The sequence below is a fragment of the Hesperophylax consimilis genome, chromosome 5 (assembly GCF_061612785.1).
Source record: "Hesperophylax consimilis isolate HC1 chromosome 5, BYU_Hcon_1.0, whole genome shotgun sequence".
Taxonomy (NCBI): domain Eukaryota; kingdom Metazoa; phylum Arthropoda; class Insecta; order Trichoptera; family Limnephilidae; genus Hesperophylax; species Hesperophylax consimilis.
Window position 1 is genome coordinate 41,870,395 of NC_142840.1, and position 24,061 is coordinate 41,894,455.

The following is a 24,061-nucleotide window of genomic DNA, read 5'->3' on the forward strand; positions in this document are numbered from 1 at the left end:
CTTCTTAATTGTAAGGAAATACTACATACTTGAATATTTCTACTAGAGGTTTGAAATCTCCTCACACTTCTCATTATTCCTTGAAATCATTATTCAATAGAAGAAATAATTAAAATATTTCATCCCCACGGACAGAAAAATGGACACAAAAATACCGAATGTAATATTTATATATCGGGCTGATTGCATCTTTGTCATAAAATACATACATAACCTTAAAATAATTGAATCATAAGATGTTTATTAAAAAAATGGCACGATGGAAATGATCAATTTATGTTTATTAATAACCTTCCCAGCTTATTATAAGTCAGAATGCCATTTTTTACACACAATAAATGCACGGGCGTCGTAAATCCCAACCTAAAATACGAATGAATTGTTTTTCTGCCACATACTCGTAGCTTATTCCGTTGGTAGATAATACACTAATTAAACATTTGACAATTAGCAAATAATAATAGCATAATCCCAGTTCCCAGTGGATATCCAATTTTATTAGGTAGTACGTAACAAAATGTACCACGTTGATAATATCTCGTTCTATGATCTCGTTTGTCGAGATATTTTTGACGTTTCTCAGAGTTGGGAATCGATTTTCGTTTTCGAGTGAATTCTGACCAATTACGTGACGGCTGTGGTTTCGAATCATAAATAAACCATTCTCTTTCGAATGATTTTCAAAACGATTGTCTCGGATTGTGTGATGATTTTTGACAGAATCGATTTCTTGTACGATGGCGTTTCAAAACGATTGTCTCGGACTGTGTGCATAAATATACTGACTGTGTGATAATTTTTGACAGAATCAATTTGTCCATGATAATGAATCGAAATATTTCGATGATCAAAAAGATCGAGTAAATCATCGATTGTGCCCATCGCTACTTTTTGCTAAGTACAAAAATAACCAATATCTATGGTCAAATGCGGTTCTGTCTTCTGTCATTTTGTCTACGCCATGTCATCTGCAACCTGTCAAAATGAGTAAAATGACACGAATGATACCAATGTTGTAAATACAAGAAAATGCATTTTCAATTTATTTTCGTGTTTCTTTTACTGTTTTCCTTTTACGGTGTCGGCGTGATATCTGCGATTAGACAATATTCCAAAGATGATGTTATCAAGCTTAGGTTAGCATTATGATCGATAATTTATATTAAAATGTATATTTTTGTACAACGATTAACAACTTCTTTTCAACTTTATTTTTATTGCTACTTGGCCAGTCTTCGTAGCTGTCGTAAACACTCATTTACACTTTCTTCATCATATTTCCTTTATCCCTATAGTTTCAGTAAAGTTGTTCACCAGGATTATCATTGGGTGATAGGTTGTTTCCCCCGTATATAATAAGTATCTAAGAATTTTCCCGTTGAGACCGGACATGGTGTAGGTGAATCGGTATTGGGAATCTCCATCCTCTTCACATTTCATACAGCTGCTATTGCTTTCTACTCTCAACAGCTGCACATCTCCTAAGACACCAATTTAACTCTCTCATTTTGGTAAATATTTACTGAATCGCCGCACTTTTACAAGCACAGACTATGGAAATTACACTTCGTTTCAACTTAATTACTAAAAGAAACAACTATTTTCATTGGGATGCATTAAAATTCAACTTTTTGTCAACATTTTTTTTTTGGTTTGACGTTTGGCGGACCATTTCCATCTAGATACACATAAATTATCTAAATAACCCAACTAAGAACTTAATAATCTACTTTGTGCATGTTTTTCCATCTCCCCTGATGAAAATAATTGTTTCTTAAAATAATTAAGTTGAAACGAAATGACATTTCTGTTATAAGTGCGGTGGTTTAGAAAATAATTACATTTGCTTTTATCTTTCAGGGAAGAGGTGCGTGAGATGTTCCAGCACGCCTACGACAGTTACCTGCGATACGCCTATCCATACGATGAGCTGCGGCCGCTGAGCTGCGATGGCATGGACACGTGGGGCAGCTACTCGCTGACGCTCATCGATGCGCTGGACACTCTGGCCATCATGGGGAACTACACGGAGTTCCAGCGAGTTGTGGACATCGTCACCGCCAGGGAAAACTTTGATGCAAACATCAACATATCAGTTTTTGAGACCAATATTAGACTTGTTGGCGGGCTGTTAAGTGCGCACTTAATGTCTCATAGGTAGGCAAAAATGATATTTATTACAAATGCTGATTTTATTATGCTGATAACTTATCTTATGATTTTTTACTGTATTATTGTTGCTGTATAAATTGTTGGAAATGGCCATGATTTTTGAAACTATGTGAATACTGCACAAGAGTCCCAACTGCTAACAACCAGAGCCAGTTGGATTATGGCATCCCCAAATAGTATATGTTATGAGGCTGAAGGGAGCGAGGGAGGGAAGGAGAAGGGATGTGGAAGGTTTAGAGTTAAGCTAGGGATATTGTTTGCAACCCATTTTAACCCTTATTGCTAGGATCCGGTTCTACTGTTGCAAAACGCATCCTCGCTATAGAGACAATTAATCTCATTTTTTTATTGTACTTTGCCATTAAACTATACATTAATGGGTACTTTCGGTTCTTGAGAAGTTAATTAAATGTTTGATTTTAATTTTTGATTGCACTTTGCCTTTAACCTATTAAATTAATTGGTAACTAGATAAAACAGAACAGTGATAAAACAGAATACGATTGACGTATAGGTTAGGTTAGATCACATTTTTTATTTATTTAATAAATATTTACACGATGATGCAGTACATTTTCTTTTGACTATCACACTAGGCTAAATGCCCGTGTTGTGGTAGTCATACATGAAATATTTCATTAATAAAATATAATAATAAACAGATAAAGAGTAATAATATGAAAATAAGAAAATCTAAGATAAAACATATAAGAATAAATAAAACTAACTGCAAATGTAGAAATTAAAAGTAAGGTGAGAAATAAAGAAGAATAATATTTTGATGGATCACCTGGGAAAGACAACCTCCCGGCAGAGTTGTTCAAATATGGAAATGAGCATCTGAGAAATCTGCTTCTCAATTTAATAACTAAAATATGGACACTGGAAAAAATCCCAGAGGAATGGCAAATAAGCATAATATGCCCAATTCACAAGAAAGGTGACAAATTAAAATGCGAAAATCATAGAGGAATATCACTTCTATGCACAGCATATAAAATCTACACCATGATACTGAAACAAAGAATTGATAAATATGCAGAAAACCTACTGGGAGAGTATCAGGCAGGCTTCCGCACCGGTAGATCCACAACAGACCAACTGTTCACCGTCAGACAGATCTTGGCAAAGTGCTGGGAATTTGACATAGACATACACCAACTACTATTCATTGATTTCAAGCAAGCATATGATAGCATAGATCGGGAGTGTCTATATGACATACTACTACAATTCCAGATTCCACCTAAATTGGTTAGGCTCATAAAAGCCACAATGTCAGACTCAAGATGTCAGGTCAAAATAGACGGAGAATTGTCGGAAGAATTTACAGTATCACAGGGACTTAAACAGGGGGACAGTCTGGCTCCCACTCTCTTCAACATTGTGCTCGAACATGTAATACGAAAAACACTAATAGACACTGGCTCCAATATTTGTTTCAAGAGCAGTCAAGTTGTCGGATATGCGGATGACATCAACATTGTCGGAAGATCAATTTCAGCCATTAAGGAGGTCTTCGACCCTTTAGAAACAGCGGCGCGGGAAGTAGGACTGCGAGTTAATGGTGACAAAACAAAAATGATGGTACAGAGCAGGAACCCCTCACACAGAAGAAGAAGTAGTGCACTATTTAAAGACAACTACTCATACAAAGTGGTCGATCAATTCACCTACCTGGGCTCCAGCCTGACAGAGAACAATGAGGATCCAGCAGAAATCAGAAGGAGAATCACAGCAGCCAACAAAACATACTTCTCTTTGCTGCCAGTGTTTAAGTCACGTAGTGTCCACAGAAAAACCAAAATAACCATATATAAGACCATTGTAAGAACTGTATTGGCATATGGATGTGAGGCGCTGACACTGACGGTAAAGATGGCTGAAATGCTGGATACTTTTGAAAGAAAGGTGCTGAGAAGAATATGTGGACCCGTGAAAGAGGGCGAACAGTGGCGTATCCGGCACAATATAGAATTGTACGATATATATAAGGCCCCTAGCATCTCTGCACACATGAGACTCCTCAGGCTGAGATGGGCTGGGCATGTACAGAGAATGCCGGATACACGCGTCCCAAAAAGAATTCTGACTGGTCAGCCAGGTGGAAAGAGAAAAGTGGGAAGACCCAGACTGAGGTGGGAAGATGAGGTAAGAGGGGATGCAGCACAGCTTCTCCAGGTGACAAACTGGAAGTCAGCCGCTGAGGACAGGAGGAGTTGGAGGCGACTGTTGCAGGAGGCCAAAGCTCGATATGGGCTGTAGCGCCATCGAAGAAGAATATTTTGATGGAGATAGAACTGAAAGTTGAAATGAAAATTATAGGTATTCTACTACAAGAGTACATGTTTAAAATTCATGCCATGTAAGAAATTGGAAAGAAGGTGTGGTAGAGTAAGTAATTTTTTTGAATAGTTTTATGAATTTAAGGAGTCTTTGTAGAAAGCTTGTCCCCTTTCAAATAACCAATGTGTTACTCTGGCGGTAAAAAAGGAGTTATAGTTAATTATACGACTTTATGTCGGTACTCAATGCATTATATTTTTCGAAGCGATAAACCAGAATTGGCGTTGAGCGAATGAGGTATTTGTTTTAGGAACCAAGCAACCCAGGTTTGATGAAAAACGGGTGTGTACTTGATGTTGTGGAGTCACTAGTAGGTTATTTTTCCGTATATAACATAAACTTATCTTAGTAAATAACTGTCGAATATCTAAGACCCTGATTTTAACAAAGAGTTCATTTGAGGGATGGGTAGGTGGGCATTTAAATATAATTCTCAAGATAAGTTTTTGAACTTTAATAATTGGATTGATAATGGATTCAGCACAACCACCTCATCCCATATACCATATGTTGCTATGGATTGAAAAAGGACAAAATATACGCTTAGACTCTGTAAATCTAGGATGGACCTGAGGGAGCAGAATATATGGCAGAGTTTACGGAGTTTTTTTTACAGTGTCACTGTTATGAGCTTCTCAACATAGCTGGTTATCTATGATTATTTCCAAATATTTAAATACCTTTGTTGATTTAAGGGTAGAGCATGTGCAATTTTTTTTTTTTTTTTTTTTTTATGTGACACCTCACAAGAGTGTCCCTGCCTGTGCAGTGCACAGACAGGGGAACTATGTCACCACCCGGTTGGGTGGCGTTGTGAGGCGGAGTAAGGTAGGGGCTGTAGGAAGGGATTTGTTAATGCGGGCCTTGAAGAGGCTCGGATTATAGGAGGGAGGAAAAACAGATGCCGGTAGCTCGTTCCACATACGAGCCGACTTACACAAAAACGAGTCGTAAAAACGGCCCGTTCTCATGAAGCCAACGTCAACCGTGAACGGGTGTTCAGTTCGTGTCCGTCGAGTTTCGCGCACGTGCACCGGTGCATCAGGAATCAATGCTGCTAGCTCCTTGGAGCAGGTTCCATTGAAATACCTGTAGAACAGACACAGCATGCCTACATTGCGTCTATGCATCAGAGAAGGCAATCGGTCTGTTAACAACGGATTGTCAATCAGACGGATCGCTCTCCTTTGCACAGACTCAAGCAGGTTTATCAAGTATTTTGGGGCACCAGCCCAAAGGTGGCTCCCAAATTCAATAGTTGGGCGGACTTGAGACTTGTACAGGGTCAGCAGCTGGTCACTGTTGAAGAATCTCCTAGCCCTGTACAAGACGCCCAACTTTTTGGAGGCCTGATTTACTCGGGCTTCTATGGATCCCCGATACTTGAGCTGGTCTGATATAGTAACTCCAAGCATTTCAATGGAGTCTTTATTGGGGAGAGTGCTCCCATCAAATTGCACCAGACAGTCATTGATCTCCTTCTTTGCCGAAATTAGACACGCTTGGGTTTTTGAGACGTTGAAACTGACCAAGTTGGCCTTACCCCAGGCACGAACCATCTCTAGGTGGTGGTCAATTTTTCGCTTCAAAACTTCCCGAGCTGTTCGGACATCATAGGTGGAAGGGGGCCTGTCAAAAAGATAACCCTCGTGAACGGTGCTGTCATCAGCGTAGCAGTGAATTGGTGCACATTCAACGAGATCGTTGATGTGCAATAAAAACAGCGTCGGAGACAGCACAGATCCTTGTGGCACCCCCGCATTGATTTGGTGCGGTGAGGAAGAAGAGCCGTCAACCACGGTTTGAATTGTTCTTCCCCTCAGAAAGTCCGCAATCCAACTATGCAGGGTTGGGTGGATCCCATACGATGGTAATTTCCCGATAAGCGCCCGGTGCCAGACTCTGTCAAAGGCTTTGGAGATATCCAACCCAACGGTTTGGGTTTCACCAAAACGTTCCATGTACCGCCCCCAAATATGCGTTACATATCCGAGTAGATCGCCACACGATCGGTTTCGACGAAATCCATATTGCCGATCGCTTAGGATATTGTTATTCTCGAGATATGTGAGCAATTTGTTGTTAACCACCCTTTCTAATACCTTCGAGAGTATGGAAGTGATGGCTATGGGGCGGTAGTTAGAAGGGTCGGAACGGTCCCCCTTTTTTGGGATTGGGTGGACGATTGCCTTTTTCCAAAGATCTGGCACCTTTCTACCTTTGAGAGAGAGCCTAAATAATTTTGCGAGCACTGGAGTCATTTCTGCAGAACACCTCTTGAGGACCAAGGCAGGTATTCCGTCCGGCCCACTGGCTTTGTCGACTTTCAGCTCGTTCAAGACTCGGAGAACCTCTCTGTTCCGGATCTTCGGTTCCTCCATTTGAAAACCGCAGTGCGGAATGGAAGGGGGAGTCTCTCCGTTATCTTGAAGAGTTGAGTTTTCCGCGAAAATTTTGCCTAATAATTCAGCTTGCTCGCGGGCCGAGTTAGCCAGCCGACCATCAGGCTTGGTCAGAGGTGGGAAAGTGGTTCTGCAGAAATTTCTTCCGATCGAGCTAGCGAGTGACCAGAAAGCACGGCTACCAGTGGGGCAGTCAGCCAGCTTTTTCGCAATTCTCTGGTCGTGATCGCTCTTAGCTCTATTTAGAACTCTCTTACAATCCCTTGCCCGTTTTCGGTATTCCGAAAGATTATTCATGGAGCTAATCTTCCGGAGTGCATTAAAAGCCGTATTTTTGAGTCTGACAGCTTCAGCACAGCGATGGTCAAACCACGGTTTTGTGCCCGCTCCAGAGGATTTGACGGAGAAGGGAATGTAGCAATCCATTGCTGATGTGATTACTTCTTCTACCTCGCGTGCACAAATTGATGGGTCCTCGGAGCTAAAGCATACAGTACTCCAAGGAAAGGCGCCGAAGAAAGACCGCATGCCGTCCCATTTTGCTGCCCTGTAGTGCCATACCTTCCTCTTTACATGTTTGTCGGGTTGACGGTTCATGGAGGATGGGACAGAGGTAGTAATCAGGCAGTGGTCAGAGGATCCTAAGGGCGCTGTCACCTCCACTCTGTACCCGAGTGGCTCACTAGTGAGAAACAAATCGAGTAGGTTGGCTCGATGTGATGGGATGTCTGGTATTCTGGTCGGAGATTCTACGAGTTGGCTTAGTCCATGGATAAGGGCAAAGGATTCCGCTGATCTACCGGCAGAGTTTGTTGGGCCCGAGAACTTCAGCCATTGTTCATTATGAACATTGAAGTCCCCCAGGATTACAAACTCGGCCGATGGGTAACGGGGCAAGAGAATATCTACAGTGTCACTCAAGTATTTAAGCAACTCAACAGTGTCTGATTCGGCAAGGTTTGGTGAGCGATATAGGCACGCATAAATTCTCATCATACCGGTGAGATCCACACGTACCCATAACACTTCGTGTTTTGCGCTCTCGATATTTGCGAGACGAGCGCAGCTGATGTCAGCACGGCTGTAAAGGCAGACACCTCCTTTGGGCCTGAAAAGGCTTTCCAGATGATATCCTGGGCAGTTCAGATAGGAGGTATCTGGGGGCTCGGCAATCTGTGTTTCCGTAAGGAAGAGGAGATGGGGATTTTGTGAGAGAAGGTGGTGGTGGATGGGAGTTAGGTTGGTGTGCAGACCGCGAATGTTAGCGAAATTCACCTTCATCCTCGGTCCACACTGAGGACTCCTACTGTTCGCTGTCGCTGAGTTTATATTAATTTGTTGTGAGTTCTTAGTTTTTAAGTTTGTTTTATTTGTTTGTGGGATTTAGGATGGGTTGGGAAGGATTAGGTTAAAAAGGTTGGGTGGGGAGTTGGAGAGTGGAGCAACTGGATACACCAAATGTAAGGTATGTTCTTCTGACTGCGGTTCTAGGCAATGGGCAGGAGAGTCCGGCTGTGGAGGTCGCCCAGTGCGCCCCAAACGCTAGATGCTGGGTCCTCACCGGTCACGAACCGGCACAACATCAGCGGCAGGGTTTTTTCGCTGGCTGATGGGGCAGCCCACCCTTAGGGTCGGGCCCCTGTACTATCCAGCGGCCCGGACAGCGATAACCGGTTTACTGGATCTCCCTCAACCGGCCTCTCCCAGCCCGGCCCGCCCTGCAGTGAGTAGGCCGACCCATTCATCAGTGTGATCCAGAACGCACAACCCTCCAATTAATATTAAGTATGGTTTCTGAAGTGTGTAAGTTGAGTGAACAGGAGTGAATGATTGGTTTAGGGCAGTTGTTAGGTATATTATGTTAAATTTCAAATATCGTGTTTTGTCGATGTTAAGTGTGAGAAGTTAGTGTCTAGCCAATGCTTTACTTTTATTAGGCCATTATTAGTTATGTTAATAACTGATTGCCATGTCTCATCTTCGAATATTAAGTTAGGTTTGTTTACATTATGTTAGGTTTGTTGTTTTTCAATGCTTTGCCATGTATCCATAAATTTTACAAAAAACTCTTACAAACCTGAATAGTCAATTTGATGCTTTCCCATTAAACAATCCATTAATGTCCAGGGCTGGCATCAAGCTAGAACCCGGCTGGCCGTGCAACGGGCCCCTGCTGCGCTTGGCCGAGGATGTGGCCCAGCGGCTGATCGTGGCCTTTGACACGCCCACCGGCATGCCATACGGGACCGTCAACCTCAAGCATGGCATCCCGAGGGGGGAGACCAGCGTCACATGCACGGCCGGCATCGGCACGTTCATCGTAGAGTTTGGCGCGCTTAGCAGGCTCACCGGTGATCCTCTTTATGAAGAGGTTTGTATCATTGTACTATTTAGGGGTGCTCCTGTACGAGAGTTAGTTAATAATAAGCAACCTGCATGAGTTTGAAGATGGTAGAATGCTTGGAAGTTAGTTTTATGACTTTACCTATCTACTGCTCTACCATATTCACATTACTGAATAATGCCCCTTCCAGTGGTAATCTTTATATTTTTTGCAGAAAGTTCTGATAATTAAATATTTTACTTAATTAATTACTCGGGCTAATTTATTCAGTTATGGGAACAAACAGATATTTCCCGTAGAGTCAAATTGTTCGCTTTTTGGAACAGTTCATTTGGTCTCATAGAAATCCTATTGACTCTCTTACCGCCATAGTTAGAAATAAGAATTGAATGGTGTTAGAAAAAGAAAATACCAAGCTTTATACAGGTTGTCCGGGGGTAAAGTGCGCTAACTCTGAGAGGTGGTTCTACATGATCGTAGAAGTAAAAAAGATATGTAACTCTTTTCAAAAAACAATGTTTATTTTCCCATACAAAAATATTTTTCCATAGAAGAATATTTATTTTCCCATATAAATAATCACACTTTTTTTTACCTAAAAACCTTGAAAAAAAAAGTTGAAATTTCGAAAAAAGCTATTTATCTTTCTTACTTACGTCTAGAATATATTCAAATATAGAAGTAAACCACAGAATAATTAAAATATGCACCTCCATAAAACCAAAGGTTCTAACTGTAATTTGAGAAAAATTTATGAAACTTTGTGAATTTTTATATGAAACAACAAAAAAGTGAGGAATCCATAATGTTTTTTAATGCAATATGTGTTTTTTTAGTTCAGCGTTTAGATGAACTAAACGTAAGGTGAGACATTATAAAAAAATGATGTTTGATTTCAAAATTTGAATAATTAAAAAATGATATGTTTATTTCTAATAATAAATAAATAAAAGCGTATTTCATCACCTTTTAAAAACAATTTTTAGTTTCCGGATAAATTCAGTCCCATTTATTTGGATTTTATTGAGAAGCGGAAATCCATACAAATTCTCCGACTTTCTCACAGAATCCTTAAGAAATATAACAGTCAATATGCCAGAGGCCTGAATAAAATGTTTAATTATCAGAATTTTCTGCAATATTTATGTTGTTCATTATATTTAGAAGCTCGAATTTGAATTTGAATTCTAGCTTTGAAGATGGATTTTAACTTTACATCAATATCTTGTTTGTCATGCTCATTCTTAATTCAAATTAAATTACTCGGCTTTTTTTATTAGATTTCCCTGTTTAACCTGATGGAGATAAATTCCCTTAATACCTTGTTGATCATGTTTGCTCATGTGCTTTAATCCCCCAGGTAGCCATGCACGCCCTGTATGCCCTGTACAACCACCGCTCCCCCATCGGCTTGTTAGGAAATCACATTGACGTGTTGACGGGGCGTTGGGTTGCGCAGGACGCTGGAATCGGGGCGGGAGTTGATTCCTATTATGAATATCTGGTCAAAGGTACAAATATTAAATAAATTATCTGCCAAACAGAATGAAATTTCAGTGTCTATGTATAATGGTGGAGAGAAACCTTTTTAATGCCAAGGACTCTTTGGATATTATTATTTGTTCTGAGGAGCCACGAGCGTCGGAAGCATAGACATATGAATATTAGTAGACCTGCCCTAAGTGATTAAAAGCGTATTATTCCCCACTCCCCATCCCGGTTCCATTGGAGCCGGCTGGGCTCGCGTATGGCCTCAAATGAATTTAGAAAACGTGACGTCATCATTCTTGTGCGAACTATGGTCGAGGCATCATCGGTTCATTTTACGAAATAACACGGCAAAATGGTGGCTTGTGGTATGAAAACTTGTAAAAATAGATGTGAAAAAGAGAATAAACCCAATTGTCGTATTACATTCCATATATAAGCATTATTTTACTTTATTTTAAGCATATTCACATCGTATAATATGGATCAGTTGTAGAAACATATACTATCACATCGAAATACGTCTGGACGCTGTAGCAGTGCGTACTTCTGGGCGGCGCAGTCCCTACCCGATTAGAATAAACATTGGTCAATTTTCTCCGATTGGCAAGACTGTTGCGAGCTCTCTAAGCGGAGCGCACTTCGTCGAGCTCAGTTGCTGGCTGGACTCAGAGGACTACGGTGTGTTCGTGCGACACTGGAACAATGAGGGACTACTTTGCAAGTCACGAAAGGTCTTTTCACTTTTTTTAATCATGTAACTTATCATTCTAATAGGGATTACTTATTTAACTTCTTGCGTTGTTATTTTATAACACGCTGGCGCCCGCTCAGACATTCCTTACAAGATTTTAAGTGTTTAATTTATTAATGTTACCTGCTCGTTAGTCAAAATTTTATCAAGATGGCGTTAAACTCACGTACATTCTTGACACGCCCGGAGACAAGATGTTGTTAGAGTCTCATGTTTATTTTTATTGATCAAGTATTTTAATAATTGTTAAGTATTTTAATAATTTAATAAATTAGCGTCTGTTGATATTTAAATCATTCTATTATTTAACTTCCTTATCAGATCTCATCACTACCTACATACAAAGCGTTCAGTGCGTGTGCGTAGATGACTAGATTATTGTATTTGGTAATTACCAATTAATATCACAATCGTAAGATCCATCATTAATTTATACAATTAATCCTTTCATCACCCATCCATTGGCAAATAATGTTACAACGCGAAACACAAAGCTGGTTGGTTGCTGGGAAGTAAATTATGAACATTTATAAAAGTGTCTTAACTAAATACGTAAACGAAATATTCGACTGAAAATAGAAGAAATTTATTTTGCCGAATTTGGACTTCGCAAATTTGTTCATAACGTGGCGAGTAATTTGCGCTCCCGTGTAAAAATGTCTATTCATTCAAAAGCAGATTTTACTTTTAAGAACTAAATGGTGATATTATAACGCGAGATGCCTATATACTGTCAGATTGATTTATTGACGAATCACAGTCAGCTTTACCCCCTTCGTTCTTCAACAGTTGATTTTACCCCTCATCTTTAATTTCTAGTCTATATATTCATATGTCTGTGGTCGGAAGTGTCGTCAGTTTAAGTACGATAATGCGTATCATCCAATGTCTACTAATGGTCAGTGTTCACATTCTGATTTCCAGGAGCGATATTATTCCAAAAGCCAGAACTAATGGACATGTTCAATGAGGGCAGAGCCACCATAGATAAATACCTGAAGAAAGACGACTGGTATGTGTGGGCGTCCATGACCAAAGGGCAAGTCACTTTGCCTGTGTTCCAGTCACTAGAGGCTTACTGGCCCGGGGTGCTGACTTTAATAGGTGAGCTTTTCTTCGCAACTGTTTATGGTATATGTATGTATTTGTTTTGTATTTTCTGGACTGATATTGAAATATTTTACCATGAAACAACTTAACATTAACACACTTTAATAATAAGAAATAATAATATTTGGATGATTTATATAGCGCCGTTTTTGTGCAAAATCATCTCGAGGTCGCTTGCTGTGTATGTTCCACCACTAACAAATAACTGTTGGAATCCCTGGTCAGTCAGCTGAGTAATTGTTCATCCCCTTAACCCGATTCCAACTGTCCAATACCTACTAACCTTTTTTATGTTTTTAATTATTAAAAACTCAAAAATGTCAGCGGAGACCAAAGTTTCATTTACATTTTTACTCCAAATAATGTCAGGAAACATTGGTTAAAGTAATTCAAGTACTTCCTTTATGCATTTCAGCGTTGTGGCAGAAAATATAAAGGTACCAGGCACGTAGTGCGCCATTGAAACGATTATACTTAACCATTGTAAACATTGGAAACAATCTGGAAGGGAACCAACATCGGGTTGTTACAATTGTAATAATAAAAGAGATAAAAATTTCAACATTATATTTATTACTACATCGTACAAGGGCAAGAGCAAGAGATCTCTAAATTAACATAATAAAAGTTAAATCCCAGGGCGTTAGCGTCAGATTGAAGATCTGGGCGCTCGGATATTAATTAAAATTGGTAGCAAATTAAATAGGTGTGACAAAGTGTGTAACATAATATTCTAACCTGTTTAACTAGAAGAGGGTGCCAAATAACATGTTACATGTTATTAAATTTAGATGCAGCAAAACGATGACCAGCTAAAACGTTTAACAAAAACTACTGCGTCATTTCTTGCCGGTAAAATGTCGGTAGAATGTCGTCTGGAGCGCTCGCTCGTGTCCTTCCCCGAATGGCGGGTTTCTCAGAAGGCTGCCCGAATGGTACTGAATTCCCGTTGTGTCGTCAGTCTCCAGCTCTTTCTCGAAGGCGCCAGTGTGCCTACGTCACAAAATAATAGTGATAACGTAGCAGGCAACATTGAACTGCTTCAGCGTGCGTTGATAAATCGCCGAGTGGTGCGGTAGTGAGCGAGATAGGTACGGGGTTTGCTCAACGTGATTGTCAGTAGTAGCCGGCGATGTATCATGCATTTTATGCATGGCTGATGTTGTTTTCGTTGTTTTCAGCACTAATACATAATATTTTTATGGATTCCTATGTGTCCCTAATATAGTACATAATATTAATAAAATGATTTCCATAAGTAACAAATGTAAACTATTCATTTTTTCCAAATTCAAAATAACAAAATTCTATGTGTATCCTGAACAGCATGCGAGAAGCTCGAGGGACTGTGCTACTGTCAAAGGAATAAGGTGGAATGGGAGATAGGACAGTGGGCCAATGGCCAGAGTACTTACTATGGATGAATAAAGACAGAACAGGTTCCCATGGCATCAATCAAGCTTCTCTGTCATTAGTATATTATGGTAACCAGATAAAACATGAAAAAAGAATCGGTTTGGTTAGTTCAGGATTATTGTTTGTTATTTTGCTTCTTTGTTCTATTTTGCCACGGAACATTAGAAGATAATTTACTTTGTAGGCGACTCGGATACGGCCATGCGCATAGTCCAGAACTACCACAGCGTGTGGCGCCAGTACGGCTTCACACCTGAGGTGTACAACATCGGGGCGGGAAGCGCCTCAGGGGGCCGCGAGAGCTATCCGCTGCGCCCTGAGCTGGCCGAGTCCCTCATGTACCTGTACCGGGACACCCGTGACCCCATCATCCTGCAGATGGGTGAGGATATCCTGAGAAGTTTGCAGCACAGTGCCAAAACACGCTGCGGATATGCTACCGTAAGTTAATTCTAAGCAAATCAAGCCCATCTTTTCCTTGGACTATCATTTTATGTATCTATGTTGACTTTTATAAATAGGAACTCTTGTGAAAAATATTATGGCTAAAAAATATATATGTATTCATATAGGTCAACAAACGCCGCTTCTGAATATATAAGTTTACTATATATTAGGCATAGAATTTATAAATCGTCATTTAAAAATTAATAAAACACTATCCTATTAAAACACATTGTTTGGTTGGTACGACTGAACTGCTGATTCATCCCTACCAGTCTACGTGAGTAATATATCTATGGTCAACAATATCCACATCAAGGTTGCCAATTCGTGAAGCATTCCCCAAATTGCGGGGAATTTATAAGATTTTCAGGAATTGGGTTTTTGGGGGGAGAACCTTTTTGTGGGAAAATGCAGGAATCTGGGCATTTCTTGATTCATTTCTTCCAACCAAATTGAAAAATAGTATTTAAAATAATTGTGAGAACGCCCTGTATTTCATTTTCGTTTGCTGCAAATTTTTCAGAAAAAAAAGACTCAACGAAAGAGAAAATCCGAAAATGACAAGATAATAAAAAATAAATGCTAATTTCAATAGAATTTAGTTTCATTTTGAAGATAAAGGAACTTGTGGCGAATTTGAACACTTCTTAATTTCTTGTTTGTGTTTTAAAAAACATATGCATTGGCCACTCTGCTCCTCATTCACCTTTGAACCGATGAAAATGTTTTTAAATACCCGTAAATGGTTCAGGTGTGGTCTTGAACGCATTTTTGAACTTTGATTCAATACGAAAACATTAGTGACGAGATGCTAAAATTTTACCTAGTGTTCTTCAATTTTAAAAGCGGGTAATTTTAAAAATAAAAAACATCTCGACTCCCTTACAAAATACAGCGCTAATTAAAAAAAAAAAAATTTGCTTTTAGAGAGTGGTTACGTCATTTCAATAGATTTTGATGCGTTTACGGGAGACTGAAAATTTTATTGTTTTTTTTTTCAGATAAAAGATGTTCGAGATCACCGTAAAGAAGACCGCATGGAGTCATTCTTCCTGGCGGAAACAACCAAATACCTCTTTCTGCTTTTTGACCCCGATAACTTCATTCACAACCCCGGCCACAGCGGAACTGTGGTGCAGACTCCTTGGGGAGAATGTATCCTGGACGTTGGAGGCTATATCTTCAACACAGAGGCCCACCCCATAGACCCAGCAGCTCTGCATTGTTGCCACAACGCTAACAAAGGGTGAGAACAGGGGTAACCCAAATTACTATCCTCCGCATCAACTCAAAAAGTTAATTTCTTTTATCGCTTTTTTGTAGCCTAAACAGAAATACTCATATCGGTTGTGTCTGTAAATATGATTCAATGCACTCTAAAACTCGGATTTGCTTTGAATTTAAGTGTAATTTTCATTGGAATTTTTTTTTTACATTAACTCCACACAGGAGGCCCTGAAGAAAATAATTTCCCTCAGGGCCTATGTCATCTTTGGGGATGCTGTAAAGATGCTTGATTGTAATAAAGCGATACATTGATAAAAACATAATGTTTTGTTACCAGATTTATTTTGTATAAATTTAAAGTACCTATCTGCCTGTAATAATACCTGGGGTATCTCAGCGACCGCTCAGGGTAACATGAGCATCTTGGCACGTTGAAGGTTAACATCTTACTTTCATTCAAAACAATGTATCCTTTTCTTCTTCTGAATAGAATATTAATTTCTCCCGAGATTTGGATTTACCTAATGAAACAAGCAATACACTTGTCTTATTTTTTTAACAAAGTGGTCATTTCAAAGCTCCACAACTTCTGATGAAAATGACACTTGAGAGCTGAAATTATAAATTCTGTTTAGAAGACAAATGTGTTAATTTCATGATGCCAGAGCAAACTGTATTTTCTGCTTCTGCTAGATTTGTGCTTTATAGTTATAGTTTTCATTATAATCATTTGCATTTATTATTTATTTATTAATTAACTCCCTTTTTCAGGGTTTTTACGTACGAATATAAAGAAATATACATTATTTATTGTACATAACTGAATTGATTCATTAACAACATTTTATATTTGAAAGATAAATTGAAGATGTCCACTGACTTGGTATAATTGTTTCCCTCCATTAGTATTCTGGACAAAGAGGAATACATATGGTAGTTAGTCCCAGAATTTCAGCACTGAAATAAATCCTGACTTCTAGTATTACGTTGTGGAATCCGAAAGCTTATCAATTCTAGCAATACCGGACTATCAACTAAATCATTTAGAATTTTATATAGAAATACCAAGTCAGTGAAAATTCTTCTGTCTGACAATTTGAGCATATTCATATAATTTAGCAGAGTGTTCAACATAATTGCTGGAATACCCATTTTAAAATTTATAAAACGTAAGAATTTGTTTTGTATTCTTTCAACAGCTTGAACATGTATATTATAATGTGGGTTCCGGACAGGAGAATTGTACTCAAGTTGACTTCTTATATAGGAAAAATATAACAATTTAATACACTTTATATTGTTAAAATTTCTGGTTAGCCTAGTTATAAATCCCAACATTTTGAAGCCCTTATTAGAGATTTCTGTTATGTGGTTAACAAATGAAATATTTGATTGAAAAGTGATGCCTAAGTCTTTGATTTGTGTTAATGTCTCAAAAGCATTGTTATCAATGTTGTAATAAAAAAATCGCTGGATTTTTTATTCGAGAAAATCTAACTACATATTTGACATTTTGAAATATTTAAGTATTCATTACACCAAATTAATAATTTTGTAATTATTATTTACTTATTTAATTAAAATATTGCATTATTTTAAATTGGTTCATTTTAAACGTAGTCTCATCACAAATTCATTTATTCTCATTCATAAATATTTATCTTATTTCAGGATCGACCTTCAGAAAGTAGACGAGTTCTACAAGTTTTTCCTAGATGAAGAAAAGTTAATTCTTAAAAATTTCGGGCAAGAAACGCTCAACAGAACTGCAGACGAAAATACCAAAGAAAACCCCCCGGTCGCAAATGCAACTGAAAATGATTCGGAATCAGAAGTTGAAAATAGCACATCCGTTTTGAATGATCCGGATGAAAATCATCAAGATCAAGATTCTAATCAAGATGACAACTCTACAAAACACGTGGAAACAATACGATTGGAGTTGAATGAAAAAAACACAGATAAAGAAATTATCGACCCTAAAGGCGAAACCATCACGGCTCCTAATGACAGTTCCAGAGATAAAGTATTGTATCCATATAATGAATCCGACGTAGATTACATCCGACTTTCCGATGAAAACTTAATAAGCAAGGAACAGGCAGACACCAGTCCAGTCCCCCCCCCGCTTGTGCTTGAGAAATCCAAGTCAACAGTTTCTCTTCTGCCCGACTTTGTTCACGATTTCTTGGCTAGTTCCATGCCCGCCAAACAAAAGTGCGAGCCGCAGTCAATGCTGGAGAAGATTCGCAAAGAAAGACTCTACCCTCGACATCCCACTACAAGAGACTATCACTTGCTACAAACTCAAGCACCGTCTTTTCTTCAGAGGTTGTCTCTGGCAGGAGAGTTTGCAGTGCTTAATCAATTGGACTAAAATGTATATTCTGTGAATATATTTGAATTAAGACTTGTCCACTGTTTTGTTTATATTAAAAATAATGTTTTGACATTTGACATCTGGTTTCATTACCCATAATATCTTTGACATAATGTAAATTAAATTGTCATACAAATTTTCAATAATGAAAAAATTACAAGTATCCAAACTTTTGCTCTGCCCATTCAATAATATTAACCATAATTTAATTCTAAAATATCTATGGACTTGTAAGTGATGTTTCTGTTATAAAATTCAAGAACAATGGTTGATCAAAGTTTATCTGTATCGGCATCAGTTGAAGAAACACTGTCTATGAGAGGATTAAAACTTATCAAAAAAGTTGGTGAAGGATCATATGCCAAGGTTTACACTACTTTTGTCAGAGCTCCCATTTTATTTCGTTTCATTTATAAATCAGATTCTAATTATATTATTTATGTAGGTATTTTTAGCCGTAACAAAAACTAACGAAACAAAACATGCAGAAGCAACAAAAGCCCAAACTACTTTAGCTTGCAAAATCATAGACGCCGCAAAAGCACCAAAAGATTTTATAAAAAAATTCCTGCCTCGAGAATTAGACATTCTCTTGAAGCTGAACCATCCGCATATTGTGCATATCCACAGCATCTTTCAAAGAAGGATGAAGTATTTTATATTAATGCGTTACGCTGAGAAGGGTGATCTTTTACAGTACATTCTCAAACACGGTCAGTTGGCCGAGAATCAAGCCCGAGTCTGGGCCAGGCAGATTGCGTTGGCAGTGCAATATTTACACGAGATGAACATCGCCCATAGAGATCTGAAATGCGAAAACATATTGATCACCGCCAACCAAAACACCAAACTTTCTGACTTTGGCTTTTCTCGGTTCGTTGTTGACGCTAAAAAGAAACCGATTTTGAGTAATACATACTGTGGTTCCTTATCATACGCTGCCCCCGAAGTTCTGAGAGGAACCCCTTATGTGCCGAGAGGAGCAGATGTATGGTCTCTTGGTATTTTACTGTACGTGATGATAAACAAGTCAATGCCGTTTGATGATTCCAACATAAGGAAGCTCTACGAGTTGCAAATGAAACGGAAGTGGAAGTTTAGAGCGAAGGTGGTTGGAATATCGGAGCAGTGCAAGAAGTTGGTGACCATGATGATGGAGCCGGATGTCGGCTCTCGCTTCACCATAGACCAAGTTGTCAATTCCGAGTGGATTGCTATGGATACCCGTCTATCCAGTGAGTTTCACTTGTTACTTGAGTCGTGGAGTTGCAAAGCCCACTCTGGAAAACTGTTCGGAACACCTTCAATATAAAAAATGTGAATTGTGCAGAGATGAGATTGAATGAGAAGGAAATGGATGGTCGAAGCATAGACGAAACATGGAACCAAACAAAAGTGAGTAATTGTGAATCAGTTAGAAAGGTGTGTGGAATAAGTACGCAAGGTAGGAAGAAAGATGTGCAAGGTGCTTTTATGAGTGGAAGGAGGTGCATGGCCAGATCTTCTCATTGCGTATGCTCACTGAGAAGTTTCTGGCAAAAAACTAGACTCTTTTCAGTGCCTTTTTAGATCTACTAAAAGCATACGACCGAGTCGACAGGAAAAAGCTATGGAAGGTGTTATCCAAGTATGGAGTGAATACGAATCTTACACAGGCAATTGCGTCTCTGCATGAGGGAAATTTTGCATGTGTTAGGGTGAACGGTGGTTTTACGGGGTGGTTTGATATCACAAAAGGTGTTAAACAAGGTTCCGTAATGTTACTGTGGTTATTCAATCTATAGGTGGATAATTGTATGCAAGAATTGAAAGAGGTGGGATTGGTAGCGAATTTGAGTATTCTGAAAGTATGTTGACTGTTGTATGCTGATGATGCAGTACTGATTGCTAAAAGTATGGAAGATCTACAGTCTCTCGTGTCTAGGATGAACGAAGTATGCATGAAGAATGAGTTAATGATGAATGTAAGTAAGTCTAAAGTCATGATGTTTGAAAGAGAGAGTACGAAAACATTGTGCAATATCGTTATGAGGTATATTATCGTGAATGAGGAATACTTGGAGCAGGTGGATGAGTTTGTGTATTGAGGAAGTATTTTTACGAGAGATGGGAGGGTGACAGAGATATTGAAAGAAGGGTAAATGTAGGTAACTCCATTAATGGAGGACTGAACGCAGTTGGCGCTAACAAAAAATTGTCCAAAGAAGCGAAGATAGCAGTCCACAATGGAGTGCTGGTACCTACCCTGATGTATGGAAGTGAGGCATGGAACTGACAGAGGAAGGATGAAAGTAGACTGAATCGTGTAGAAATGAGATCCCCTAGGAGTAAGTGTGGTAAAACCATGTATGATCATTTGAGAAATGTGGAGATCCGCAAAGAATGCAAGGCTGATATAAGCGTAATGAGTAAGATTAAGAAAGGGACTCTTAGATGGTTTTTCATGTAGAGCGAATGAGCGAAAAAAGGAGTGTAAGGAGAATATACGACGCAAATGTGAATGGTAGCAGAAGTCGGGGATGCCCGAAGAAGACATGACACGATCAAGTGAATCAGATAATTGAGTCGGGCCGTGTCAAGAGACGATGTATGAATGTGAATGAGGCAAGGAGTGTGTCCCAAGACCGAGTTGTTTGCCTTCTCTGCCTACCCCTGCGTGAAACGGCGTGATGGTTAGTTATTTAGTTTGGAACAACTTGAATATCAAAAGTATATACCTTTTTTGCTAATTATCAAAATAGTTGTATGTTATTCTTTTATTATGTTGGTATTATATTTATTTCAAGTATTTTTTATGAATGTATCAAAACCAGCAGACTTTTCCAGAGCGGGTTTTGCATCTGCACGACTCATTTATAATATTATATGTATTAGGTGTTCGGAAAATAGTGGTATACTAGAATAAAAATTATTTTGTGGTGGATTTGGTATATTATTATTTAATCGCAAATAATAATCGTATAATATTCTAGAAATTTATTCAAATTGTACTATAATTTTTCATTACTACGGCAACCCGAAATACTCGATCCCTGCACACGGGCAACTTTAGTTGCAAAAACTATTTCAAAATTCAAAAAAAGTCTCCCTGGTTGTAGGTCGTAAGTGTGTCTTCATAATATACTGTAATGAATTTTGATGCACACAACTGTTGCGCCTGGACTCACTTTACCTTTGAAATTTATTCTTCACATTCGAGTTTGACAGTTTGTTTTCAACGGAAAAGGGAAAACAACATAACTGGATATTTTAAAAATTTATAACATTTATCTGTAATTATATTTTGATAGCATCTAATAAATGAATGTATATTTTGATACATAACAAATAAAAGGAATACAAAACAAATCGCTTTTCCAAATAATTATTGTCCTTGGAAAAGGAATTGTCGTAGAATATAATGTAGAATGCTTTTGGAAAGTAACAATAAAATTACTGAATTATATATAATAAATAGTATACCACGAATTTCTGAACTCCTTTTGGTTATAGACAAAATATGCACTTGGACCATTGTGCTTTTTTAAACTTACATCAATTCTCCTATGAACCATGTTGGTGTTGCCATTTAAATTCTTGTAAACAATCACAGCGCCCTCAATTTTTGTCTGATAAATGAATAGAACTGTCAGATTTTATATTTCCAAAAATATTATGTGATGATCCTATATTATTCGTGTGGGGGTCAAATTGAGGCTACATTAAATTATTTTTTTCAGTTTTATAAGAAATTTAGCCAAAGAATTTTGTACATTTTGGAGTGCATGAAAACACTCTACATTTCACTAGTTAGAAGCCAAGTGGAATATAATTCACCTATTTGGTCTCCTTTCTATAAAGTACACTCTAACAAATTAGAACGGGTTCAACACAAATTTCTTAGGTACTTAAATTTCAAGCTTAAAATTCCAATAGAAAACATTAATTATGTAAATTTGATGAATGGACTTAATTTAATTACGCTGTCTGACAGAAGAACCATTTCAGACCTAATTTTATTATACAGAGTCATGAACAACCTTATTGACAGCCCTGCCATCGTTGCTGCTATTAAACTCTATGTACCGACAAGAAATACTAGACAAAATACAACATTCTTTTGCGACACATATAAAACCAACTATCAGTCAAACTCACTTACCAATAGGATGCATGATTTGGGCAACAAGTTTGGTGGTATTATAGATATATTCCATGATTCCCTTTATAATCTTAAATTCAAATTAAACCAACACTTTGTGGAATCATACAAATTATTGTAATAGATTTAACGATTAGATATGTTATTGTAATGTTTTATATTATATTTTGTTCTTTGTTATTGTTAAATATTATGTTGTTTAAAATGTTTCTTTACGCCATATTCTTCAAAAACTACTTGTATATTTTTTTAAAATTCTTCACTTTTATAACTCTTAGTATAAATTCTAACTCGATAACTTATGTAAAACTTATTTATAATCTATGTAAAAGCCCCTATGGGCGTATAACAACAACAATAAACAATAAACAATAAACATCCACAGATATTATTATTTTTGTTTTTTTCAGCTGGATATATCATTATTATTTGTTAATGTCTATCCCTTTAATTGTTATAATTATCTTTCCATTTTTATTTTAGAACTTCACATCAAGTGGAGGCTTAGTAAGTCTGTGAACAGATCGGCACATTTAACTTTGCAGTTGGGGGCGTTCCAATATTGACTTAAAAAATGTTTGTTTTTAGTTCCTCCTTTGGCCATCGGCAAAGATAAGTGTGTCAAACTGTACCATTGAATAATATGTAGATAATGTATGGATATGACCATAGATACAATTTTATTAACTGTGTTAAAAAATAGTACCTATTTGATTTTAATACTTATAGCAGAAATAATTTTTTTAATTTAATTAATTCAAAACAGCGTATGAAAAATAAGGTGTTTATTCTAGATCTCAGTCCAATGGAAGCCGCCGCATATGAAAAGGCAAAAGAAGATAAAAATACTACAGATTATTCTGATAAGAATGCAGATGCCATAGATGCGGCAGGTAAAAACTAATTTCATTACTTAATAATACATAGCTCCAAAAGAATTGAACGTACAGAACAATGAATTATTACAGTAGAAAGCCGATTTACCGAGCAAGAAAAAACTGAACCTCGTCTACACCTCAAATCCAGATCCCAATCACCTGAACTTCGCCCATCTGAACACAACATAACTGAACGACATTCAACGAAACCCCATCTAACTAAACTTAAACCACCCGACAGCCGTCCGACTGAACCCCAATCACTTGAACTACATTCAACTCAACCCCAATCACCTGAAACTCTCTCACCTGAGTCCCATCCAGTTGAACGTCCACAAACTAGACCGCCTCCACCTGAACGCCGTCCAACAGCGCTTGTTTCATCTAAACCACATTCAACTCAAACACGTCAAACTTTGACAAACCTACCTGAACACCATCCAACTGAGCTTCTTTCACCTAAACACCACTCTGAATCTCATTCAACTCAACGCCGTCCAACTACACGTCTTAAATCTAAAGTAGCTTCACCTGAACCCAGTCCAGCAGAACCCCCTCCAACTAAACCCGATTCGTCATCCAAACCCTCGTTGAACCGTACCTCATCCAACCGAACACCATCCACCTAAGTCTTGTTCACCTGAACCCAGTTCAGCGGAACCCCCTCCATCTAAACCGTCATCCAAACCCTCATTGAACCGTACCTCATTCCACCGAACATCATCCACCTAAGCCTTGTTCATCTGAACCTAGTTCGTTCAACCCCTTGTTGTTCCAGTTGGAAGAGAGGCCAAATGGAAGAAATTCGCAAAACTATGTCTGGAGATAAGAGGTAAATGCCCGGCTTTACTTTCCTCAAAGAAATTTAACCCTCTGTATGTTTGTACACAGCTCTCATCTTGAAATAGATTGTAAGACATTCATATTTTTAATAGTTTGGATAGCCGGCTTTCTAC

At 38.2% G+C, this 24,061-nt stretch overlaps 2 protein-coding genes across 2 annotated transcripts; both read left to right on the forward strand.

The window, feature by feature from the left end:
• The first annotated feature begins 964 nt into the window (after nucleotides 1-964).
• Edem1 (ER degradation-enhancing alpha-mannosidase-like protein 2) lies at nucleotides 965-18,151 on the forward strand. The gene is made up of 8 exons (XM_089632215.1): nucleotides 965-1,136; nucleotides 1,861-2,157; nucleotides 9,048-9,291; nucleotides 10,625-10,775; nucleotides 12,431-12,610; nucleotides 14,217-14,473; nucleotides 15,481-15,725; nucleotides 17,378-18,151. Exons 1-8 carry the CDS (start codon nucleotides 1,030-1,032, stop codon nucleotides 18,081-18,083), a joined length of 2,187 nt encoding a protein of 728 aa, XP_089488341.1. The 5' UTR covers nucleotides 965-1,029; the 3' UTR covers nucleotides 18,084-18,151.
• Nucleotides 18,152-18,350: 199 nt separating this feature from the next.
• On the forward strand, nucleotides 18,351-23,525 carry LOC149423972 (testis-specific serine/threonine-protein kinase 6-like). Its single transcript, XM_089631944.1, has 4 exons — nucleotides 18,351-18,452; nucleotides 18,532-19,321; nucleotides 23,022-23,120; nucleotides 23,347-23,525. The coding sequence occupies exons 1-4, from the start codon at nucleotides 18,351-18,353 to the stop codon at nucleotides 23,523-23,525; spliced, it is 1,170 nt and encodes a 389-aa protein (XP_089488070.1).
• The last annotated feature ends 536 nt before the right edge of the window (nucleotides 23,526-24,061 follow it).

What these genes read in the sequence shown, in the direction of transcription:
- Edem1 (XM_089632215.1), top strand. Translation starts at nt 1,030, where the DNA reads ATGCATTTTCAATTTATTTTCGTGTTTCTTTTACTGTTTTCCTTTTAC. An exon ending in GTGATCCTCTTTATGAAGAG is followed by an intron (nt 9,292 to 10,624) that starts GTTTGTATCATT and finishes TTAATCCCCCAG; the next exon opens with GTAGCCATGCACGCCCTGTA. An exon ending in CACGCTGCGGATATGCTACC is followed by an intron (nt 14,474 to 15,480) that starts GTAAGTTAATTC and finishes TTTTTTTTTCAG; the next exon opens with ATAAAAGATGTTCGAGATCA.
- LOC149423972 (XM_089631944.1), top strand. Translation starts at nt 18,351, where the DNA reads ATGGTTGATCAAAGTTTATCTGTATCGGCATCAGTTGAAGAAACACTG. An exon ending in GTGAAGGATCATATGCCAAG is followed by an intron (nt 18,453 to 18,531) that starts GTTTACACTACT and finishes TTATTTATGTAG; the next exon opens with GTATTTTTAGCCGTAACAAA. An exon ending in AGATGCCATAGATGCGGCAG is followed by an intron (nt 23,121 to 23,346) that starts GTAAAAACTAAT and finishes ACCACCCGACAG; the next exon opens with CCGTCCGACTGAACCCCAAT.